A 10,175-nucleotide genomic window follows, 5' to 3' on the forward strand; every position below is an offset into this window, starting at 1 on the left:
ATAGCATGTCAACGATTTAAATCACAGGGATTTTTCTGAATTATCGAAATCAAACTTTGTTGAACGAAGTCTGTAAAAAGTTAACCTAAGGTCATATACACTTTTTAACGACATACATTTTGACACTGGCGTAGCTCAGGGGTTACTTCTATCTACGTGCTGATATTCCTCCCGTCAGGGATCGAACCCCGGGCACTGTCCAGTGTTTTGTAAAAAATGCATTTGTTCACTTTTAAATCAATTATGTGTTCACGTCGTTAGAACTTTACACATGTCGTTAGAACTTTACACATGTCATCGTACAGTACAGCCTTTTTAATATAAAATACCACAATATATCACAGGGTTACTTGCTTAAGCTAATCATACTTTGTACCGTACTGGGATCAAACCACGGGTGCAATAGTGGTTTTTTTAACGTCATGTTACGAATATATACAGAAGGTATACAGGGCGGCAATTCACATTGTCTTCTTGTAAAAAGAATTGTGATGTGCTTCTGTCTCGAGCTGTTCCCTTGAATGTATTAACGTGTTTTGACCAGCAGACTTCAGTAGCGTGATGTGATTTGAACGCTAACTCTTCGACATTGCCCATCACAACAAACACAAGTCCTAAACTGGGAAAGCATAAACTACTTTTAAAACAAGATGTTTCAGATTATGTTTCTTTAAAAAAATGAACTTTACGACATTTAACACATAATTATTTCACGAGTTCTTGCAACGTTTACAATAATAGGTTAAACTGCCTGTGAAAATTCACAGTCATTATGGTTTATACAATGTAAAAAACATTCTGTAAAAATATAACTTAACCTGCATTTAACGACTTTGTTAACTACGGCTTCTCATAAAAACTACATTATAAAACTTTACCCGCCCATTGTTTTTTATCACAATTATGATAAACTTTTTAATAAATTACATATTTACACTTTTTAATAAATATCATATTTACACTTCACTAGAATGTATACATTTTAGCCCTGTCTTGCTGTTAGATTAGATTAGATTCAACTTTATTGTCATTACACATATACAAGTACAGTGTAACGAAATGTAGTTTAGGTCTAACCAGAAGTGCAGTTAGCAAGTGCAGGATATACAGTTAGAATAAATACAGAATACAATATGGGAGAATATAATACAGTGGGCATGGACTATAAAAATATTTTGCAGTAGGAATGTTCTATGAAAATATGACAGTAGGTATATACTATGAACAATATATACAGATGGCTATATACTACGAACATTAATGTACAGGTGGATATGAACAGATAATAATTTAGACTAAAATAGTGCAAGTGACTTAGGTATGCATAAATTATTGACATTGGCTATTAAAGTTGCAGTGCAATAGGTGAGTTAATGCAGTTGTTGAAGTTAATGCAGTTATTAAAGTTACGGTTCAGTATACGATTTAATGCTGTTAAAGGGATACTACATTTTTGGGTGAAGTACGTATTCCTTTAAACACCAAACTGGCATAGCCCCTATAGGGCCTATTCCTGATACAGTTAGACTGTGTAATGAACCCCAGGTGCAATGAAATGTTTTCTTTTCAAAGTTAATTTGATCATTATTGATGAGAGGAGGTGGATGTTTCTCTGATGCACACTTCGGAACAGAGGGTGGCGGTAATGCATCAAGACGCTGGATGCCAATCGCCACAAAACAAGAAGAAGAATCAAACCAGAGTTATTAAAATGAGATGTAAGGTCCAATACTACCAATCCAAAAACCCGTAATGGCTACAAAACCCATTGCCATTCATTAAAGAAACTACCATCTGGACTTCTTTACCACATTCCGCTGAAGCCAGTGCGTTAGCATTCGCCGTTACGCGTTTTGGCTAAATGTCGTAGGCTTTCCATCTAGTGGCTTTGTTTAAAGCTTACAACAAAAAATACACAATCCACTTTCTGAAATACCCGTCACACATAAATCTTATTTCTTATGGGTAGCGTCCGGAACGAGATTCATTGCTTTACAAGTACAGAAATGTCACGTTCTCGGTGCGCATGCGCACAATTTCAGGTGTGAGTTGTAGTGGTTCCATTGTAAACAAGGCGACGCAACAACAAAAGGTAAGATGTGAAATAAACTCGGCTGTTCTTTTAGTTTGATCATGATCAGTTTCATAATGATTCTAGATAGGTGTCGATAATTTGCTCGTGCCTTTTAAATGTGCCTCGTCTAAACTGACTAGATAGCTGCTAGCTGGCTAGCTAGCGTTAGCTGTCCTTCAAGTAATTTTTTCTATGCTGGTCGCCCGTCGGAGAAAAAAACACGACCTGCTAATCCGTGGCTACAGTTTTGTAATTCAGTCACTCAGTTTAAAAAAGCAGTAGGCACCGTTTCTTAAACCGTACCCACGAGTTTCCAATCCGTGCTCCTAGTTTTGTTAACCATCGCCAGTGTTTTTTTAAATCTGTACCCACAAATTCATAATCTGTCTTTATATTATAAATTGTCCTAATGTGTTTACACACACACGCACATATAAATCATGCGTTCATTGCCGCGTTTCACTTGTTTGAAGTTTGTTTGACATTTATTTAACTTTCGATATTCGTTAATTTATGGACCATCTCTAAAGTTACATAAACATTAAAATTCCTTTTTTTAAAAAGCATTTAAAGGGAATGACTTATAGCCACTAAACTAACTGTACCTGTCAGCTATTATGCACAACTTTTTGATTTTTTCAGTATTAAAATCAACAATAAAATCATATGCAGATATCCCTATGTATTGCTATTGAGCTTTAAATAATGGTATAATACACACAGGAATGTTTGCATAGGATTTGACGGTTTATTTTTATACATATCAATAATCTAAAAGGTGTGCATTATATCTGACACACACATGCACACTGTACATTCTTTTGGCTACAAGTCATTCCCAATAAATTCTATTGAGCTTTAAATAATGGTATATTTGTGCATGAGCTCGTACAGTAGTTAAAACATATTTGCATTTGACAGTTTACTTTAATACATATCAATAAAATGTGACATACACACATGAACACCATAGTCTTGAAGTAATTCCCTGTAAATTCTATTGAAGTTTGAAACATGTATTTTAATGTGTACGTAACCTTAGAGATGGTCACTAATTTCCTCAATATCGAACATTTAATGTCAAACCAACTTTGTCAGTGAAACGCGGCAATGAACACATGCTTTATATGTAAAGTAAATTCGTTATGACAATTTATAATATAATCTAAAATAAAACAGTACACAATATTGGTTAATCTTCCTGTAGGAGCTTAATCTGATTTTATGACAGAGTTTTCAATTCCGCGAATAGGCTACCGTTTGCAAAACTGTGCGAACAGATTATGAAAGCGTGGGCACAGATTATGAGATGTAGGGTACATATTTCCAAAACTGAGAGCACGGATTGAAAACTTGTGGGTACAGTTTATTCATCCGAGAGCATGGTTTTGTAAACTGTGGGAATAGTTTTAGAATCTGTGAGTACGTTTTTTTAAACTGAGGGAACAAATTACAAACCTCTGGCCACGGATATGCGGGTCTTGTCGAGCAGTTCTTTGATCATTGGATGCACTTTTTGTTGCTTCAAAAAGTCTACGCCCATTCTTTCACATTCTACTGCTTGGAAGTAAAATGACATGTGGTATTATGACTTTGACTGCAGTATTCTTTAAGAAGAAAGCCATATTCAGTAAGGATGCCTTGAGGGTGATTAAAACATGGGGACATTTTTATTTGCTGGTGAAATAGCCATTTAACATTTGCTTTTAGGTGATAACCTTCATTCTCTACTGGATCCAGTAAAGGATTGTCCAAGCAACAGGGAGTGAGGACATTTTGACATGTTATATGCTGACTGTGAATATGAAAGGGTATGTATAAATAAAATTATGTTTCTAATATTGAACACCCTGAATTATTCTGGAACTGTTGTGTTAAGGGAACAGTTCACCCAAAAACGAAAAATCTCTCTTCATTAACTCCCTAAAGTTGTTCCAAATTCTATTGAACAAAAAAGAAGATATTTAAAGAATGTAGGAAAGCAAAAAATTCTGAGGCACTTTTGACTACCATTGTAAGTTAACTAAAGGTTTCAATGGTGGCCAAGAACTGTGTGTTACACACATTATTTCATATATCTTGTTTACCTAATTTGTAAGTCGCTTTGGATAAAAGCGTCTGCTAAATGTAATGTAAATGTAATCTTTCTCTGTGTTTATCAGAAAAAAACAAAATAGATATAGAGATTTAGAACAACCGAAGAGTGAGTAAATGACAACAGAGCTTTTATTTTTGGGTGATTTGTTCCTTTAACCACACTCTACAGCTCTAATTGTCAACATTTCTGCATTTTATCTTTATGTAAAATATTGCATTTTCAGGCAACCGAAAAATGTTGAACTTGATGTCAATGTTCCAGTCATTGAAGAAGGTATTATCAGAAGAATCATGAAGCAATAAGCAGTAATGCCAACATTTTTGAGAATGTATTTTGGTTTCCTTTTAAGGGGCAGTCGCCACTGCGGAAGATTCATCAGCAATCACAACTTTTCAGTCTGCTTCCACGTTCTCCACCGAGCAGCCGATTAAATATCTGTTCAAGACCGAGGGAGCTGGGGGGCAGGTAGGAGAACTCTACCCTACCACAGGGCAGGAAGGAGATGAGGGGTGTGATTAAACACCCATGTCCTGTTTACATCCATCTCAGGTGATGAGATTACTAGTGGTCAGCAGTCAGATCATCATTATCATCTGGTATTGGCTTGAATGAGTTTTCCGTGAACATTGTGTATAGATTTTGAGGAATTCGCTGTCTGGTTTTATTACTGCATTGATCACATCACTTTTTCCTGCATGTTGATAAAGTGCAGTATTAGTTATATTAGCGCACAGTATCTCCAAAATCTTCAAATTTTTAACGCACCACAAACCAGTGCTTCTTTTTTCTTAACTTAAATGTATTTAGTTATTTAGTTTAAATATCCATAGGAAAGATGTGCGTTTCATAAATATGACATTGCATAACAAAAATATATCCTCTTAATTTTCTTCAGGTTACATATCGAGTAATCCAAGTTGCAGATGGGCAGCTTGAAGCTGAAACGGATGGTTCAACAGCAGTTAGTGTAGTGACTGGGTTTCCTGCCACAACACAACCTGTTACACAGGTGGATACATGCTTTTACACCTGACATATATTAGTCCCTTTCTGTCTAGTTTCCCTAATGTTGTTCTCTTTCTTTGTGTTTTAGGCTGTGTTTTCTCAGTCAGAGAGCTTCGAAGGAGATGGCACTGAAACCCATTACACTTATTACCCTGCTACTATCTCGGATGCTGCAACAGGCACTATGGTGACTGGTGTTCAAGCTTCAGAAGCACTCCTCAGTCAGAGTGCCCCTGCAGGTACATTGTCTTCAATACATACAGTAAATGATGTCTTGGGATGAATTATTGTTACGAGTATGAATGCACCACAAGAAACATTGCTTGTGTTTGTTTTTCTTCCTCCTACTTCAGGTCAGTTGTATGTCATGATGTCACCGCAAGGGGTCCTTACTGGAGCCAACCATAGGTCTATTGCACCTCGTATGCAACCTTACAATGAGTAATGTTGCCTTTCCAGCCTCTCCAATGCACCGATTCATGAACTGCATCTGTTTCATTATGTAAAGATTACACCCATTTTTTTAAACAAGTTAACAGCAGGCCCATGTGTAATCTACGGCCGCAAAACTAAACTGAAAGCCCTGCAGAATGCTGCAAAATTGCATGTCCATTTAAGAACTGTTTTGGCTAAATTTGCCTTTAAGCTACCGACTGGACTGTTACCTCAATGCCTTACTTTGATTTCGACACAAACATTGTATACCTTCAGTCAGCTATTGAAAAATAAGTTCATAGTGTGTGGTCCCAAAGAATAAAAACAGTTGTTATAATGTAATCTTCAACTTTTACAGCACGACAGATGGGCCTAAAACCCCAAGAGATGAGAAAAGACGAGCTCAGCATAATGAGGGTAAGAATTATATATGGATTTTTTGGCAGGTGATTGATAATTACATTTAGGCTATCGGTTTGTAATCATCAGTAATTACATTTAGGTTATCGGTTGGTAATCATCATTAATTATTTCCGTATACAGTTGAACGAAGGCGCAGAGATAAAATTCATAACGGGATCGTTCAGCTTTCAAAAACAATCCCAGACTGCACCATGGATTCCACTAAAACAGCACAGGTATGGTTTAATTAGCATATATTCATATTATTGTCAGCACGGAACTTTCAATGTTTATTATTTCTATGTTAATTTACAGAGTAAAGGTGGGATTCTATCAAAGGCCTGTGATTACATTCAGGAGCTGCGACAAAGTAACAGCCGGTTAGGAGATGATTTAAACAATATTGAGAGGTTGAGAATGGATAACCAGCTATTACGACAAGAGGTATATATATACTGTATGTACATGAGATAGCAGCTTAAATTTCAATGTCGTTATTCCTATCTGTCCCTATCTTTTTTGCACTCTTTCTGAGGTCAGGTTTTTATTAGATAATCTTGTTGCTTTGTGATTTTTTTTACAAAAGGTGGAAGATGGGAAATCTAAAAATCTAATTCTAAGGAACTATCTCCGGCAGCATGGCATAGTCGCAGCAGCAAGTTCAGATCCTCAGTGAAGAATTATAAATAAGTCCAGTGTTTTCTGCAGTAGATGGCATCAAAACATGTTAACCAATATGTAATGCAAGACTTTTTACCCAACAACATTTGGTTAACCCAACGAGATCCTCGGTCAGGATCTTGCCTTATGTACATAACATATTTTAAATATTTTTTAATACATTCATGTAATTTAGTTGATGAGAACTTGAAGGAATTTGTTCGTTTTATATTTGTGTTATGAACACTTTTTTATGTTTAATAATTTTCACAAGGGTTGACGGTAACATTTTCTAAATAATATACATTTAATGTGACTGCCTTTTAATTGTTATTGCACGTGGTACAGTGTCATAGTAGCTATGCAGACTACCAAAATAAATAGAAAATAACTGAATTAAAAAAAAAATATTGAGTTCCCTTCCTCTAAATGTTATTTTATTAATTTTCTCAATATGTGGTGTTGTGACCTCGTGTTCTCGCTCAGTCATCAATAACTGTCAAAGTACCGGGTGTGATCTCGATAACTAAAGGACGCATCGGCTGTGTCTCGTTTCGGAAGTCTGCGTACTCCGGAGGTCTCGTTTGAAGCCTGCATAATTGAGGCTGTCTCGTTTCATAATAGTAGGTAGGACACTCAGTATGCACCCTTTTTTATGCGGATGAAGTGTATCCTTCGTTTCTAGAGTTAAAACACACAATTATTTGCGTTGGCAAACATCTGTTATCTGAATAAACTGCAGCCGCTGCACCTTCAATCGAATATGTGGTGTTTTAATGTTAACAGTTTACACATTTGTGTCACGTTTTTTAATCGTAGCAGCCATGTGTATTAAATAGGTTTACAAGTGTTTAGTGATTTTGAAACGTTTTAAAACAGTAAGGCAAAAAATGTACATATGTAGAAATCAGTGGCGATCGATGCCTCCTCTTTACCCATGTACATCGCGCATCATGTCAGAATACGTGCCGGCTTGCAGACGCGTCAATAAGAGATGCTCACGTTTGCTAGAAACTCGCTAAGCCTCACGGGTAATCAGATTGAAGTGTTAAGCGAGTGTCTTGCCCAGGCCCGTCGCGACAAGGCAAGCAAACCAAGCAATTGCTTGGGGCCCCGAGCTGGCCTGGGGCCCAAAGACAACAACTGGTTAAGAATAAAATGCAACGACAAACTGAGCGCCCCTTTGACAGTCAATGCAGTAAAGTGCAATGACACTTTTGTTGGGATCCCCTCAAGGGGCCCCTTTCGTGATCTCTGCTGCCGGCAAAAACAAAACCTCCGTCGGCAGTCATGAAGCGGAATTATGCTTCAGGATCCCAAAAAAGAAAGGAAGAGGAGGATAAGAATAAACAAGATAGTGGTAAGTGATAAATTACACTGGATAAAATAGCTCTTCTTGTCTTGGTGTCATTTTGCAGCAGGTAGGCTTGCAAAAATATGTTAGCTAACGTTACCTGTAACCTGCCTGACGGCAAATGCTGCTTGTAACGAACAGTTAGTGCAACTTCGGACGGAATATGGTTACACACTACTGTAATATGTTTTTTAACGGGATAAGGAAGATGCAGATCTGTTCCAGAATCACTGTTTATCGTATTTAATGACATGACATTGCTATAGCTTTGTAATAGGTTTTGATGAAAGTGGCATAACGTTAGCATGCTATACTAACTATTCCACCGTGATGATCTATTTACCAAATGGGGGGGTTAGGAAAACCACACAATAAATTCCGTGCATCAAACATTAGCTTGGGATGTTTTTAAGCATTAGTAACCCTTAACAAAGTGTTAGGAATATCTGGTCGTCTACCTATGTAATGTTTATAGATATTTTAAAATGGTTTCTTAAAGGTTTACAAAAAATGTTTAATCATTACCCGATACCTAATATATTATATGATAGATATAATGTGTGTTACAATAAACTGTTAATTTACAGCACTACTAATAATTAGTAAACATATAATTATAATTTCATTGTTTGTTAACAGTAAAAAGACTGTTTGCTAACAGTTAAATGACAGTAAACTAAAGATTAATTAACTATCAATTTACCATCTATTAATGATTGTTATTATTAAGTGTTACCATCTTTTCTTTCTCCCTCAAGGTGCTTTGCTTAAATTTCTCAGCCCTCAGGCTCTTCCTAAGGAGACCTCCACTGATGAAGGTAGAGTGAATTTCTCTCACTGAGCTGAGCTGTTAATAGTGACCTCTTTCAATATGCTAACAGTGAATTGAGCGCGATGTTCGCCAGTCTTTGGACATGGAGGACATTGTCATTGCCTTTGCAGAAAACAAGGCTCGCAAACAGCAGTTTTAGATAATTTGCACGTTTGTGAGAACTGAAAAATGTTAGTGTGTGTGTGTTTTTAAGTATGTTGGATTTAGTTATTGTGCACTTTTTTAATGTATATTTGATTTTATGGTACAGTGGTGTTTTTTGCAAATGGTCAATTGTTGAAAATGTTAAAATGTTATGCACATTATATGCAACAGCAGTATTTGCACTGTAATTTTATTTTATTTATGCACAGTATATGCAACATGAGTATTTGAACTTTAAACATGTTTTATTTATGCACTGTTTATGCAACAGCAGTTTATGCACTGTAAACCTTTTTTATTTATATAAAGTGTGGTTGAACTTAAACTTTATGGCTATGCTGTGGTTCCTGTAGGCTTTGCGTGTGTGCGGGGGGTTGGGGGGGCCTCCATGTCCATTTTGCTACGAGGCTGAATCCAGCTTCTTATTCGCAGTTTCTTATTGACGCTATCCGTTCCACCTTAAAAACGCGAAGCATCCGCTTTTCCAGTTTCTTATTCACGCGTAGCTTAGGGATCGTCTCGCGTTTCTCTTCTTTTACGTTTTTAAAATAAAAACGTGTGTGTGTGCGTGCGTGCGTGCGCGTGTGCGTGAGTGTGTGAGTGCACAGATGATGGGATGCTGCTTGCTGTCTAAGTCATGACATGCTGAATGCCCCTTGGATGAACGTGAACTTCACGTGGAACCTCCATCACCCACTCCCCTTACCATTCTCTATATTACTTTGATAGAACAGTTTTTTAGGCAGCCTATCTCCACAAAGAATATTAATCATATCCAAAAGTACCTACAAGTTTGAAAGTGCAATATTCTAGTGAAGAGCATGCAATACGGTTTATGCATAATTAAGTAAATGATTATTTGTAAAAAGCATAGTATACACCGTTTTTTAATACTTTGCATATCTATAATTAACTGTCCCTCTTACCTCTTATGTAAATTAATTATTTTCATCATTGATGTATTTTATTTTTATTTTATATATTTATTTTTTCCATTTCCTGTGTTTGTCTATACTGTATTTTTTCATTCTGAGCTCCTGAAACCACAACACGTTGCATGTCTGTGTGTGCACAATTGGAAAATAAAGCTTATTCTAATTTTTTTCTGATCCACTGCTCTTATACAATTTATTATACTCTTGTTGGTCTAAGCCATTGCGTATATTACTGC

The 10,175-nt window shown here is 36.4% G+C and overlaps 1 protein-coding gene across 6 annotated transcripts; it reads left to right on the plus strand.

Moving 5' to 3' along the window:
- The first annotated feature begins 1,614 nt into the window (after nt 1-1,614).
- Nucleotides 1,615-9,326, plus strand: usf1 (upstream transcription factor 1). Of its 6 annotated transcripts, none has more exons than XM_079480799.1 (11): nt 1,615-2,092; nt 3,785-3,885; nt 4,396-4,445; nt 4,522-4,637; nt 5,068-5,181; nt 5,266-5,416; nt 5,531-5,618; nt 5,971-6,029; nt 6,156-6,250; nt 6,330-6,458; nt 6,601-9,326. In XM_079480799.1, exons 2-11 carry the CDS (start codon nt 3,863-3,865, stop codon nt 6,688-6,690), a joined length of 915 nt encoding a protein of 304 aa, XP_079336925.1. In that variant the 5' UTR covers nt 1,615-2,092; nt 3,785-3,862; the 3' UTR covers nt 6,691-9,326. The 6 variants fall into 6 exon arrangements, with proteins under 6 accessions (XP_079336925.1, XP_079336927.1, XP_079336929.1 ...); XM_079480801.1 differs by having other exon boundaries at nt 5,531-5,585; XM_079480803.1 differs by having other exon boundaries at nt 6,330-6,471; nt 6,601-7,072.
- Nucleotides 9,327-10,175: the final 849 nt, after the last annotated feature.

The sequence above is a fragment of the Barbatula barbatula genome (genome assembly GCF_947034865.1).
Source record: "Barbatula barbatula genome assembly, chromosome: 19".
NCBI classification, from domain to species: domain Eukaryota; kingdom Metazoa; phylum Chordata; class Actinopteri; order Cypriniformes; family Nemacheilidae; genus Barbatula; species Barbatula barbatula.

Bases quoted from the DNA above. Each gene is read 5' to 3' on its own strand.
- usf1 (XM_079480799.1), top strand. From the start codon at position 3,863: ATGCTGACTGTGAATATGAAAGG. The intron at 5,182-5,265 runs GTGGATACATGC...TTTGTGTTTTAG, and splicing joins CAACACAACCTGTTACACAG to GCTGTGTTTTCTCAGTCAGA. The intron at 5,417-5,530 runs GTACATTGTCTT...CTCCTACTTCAG, and splicing joins CAGTCAGAGTGCCCCTGCAG to GTCAGTTGTATGTCATGATG.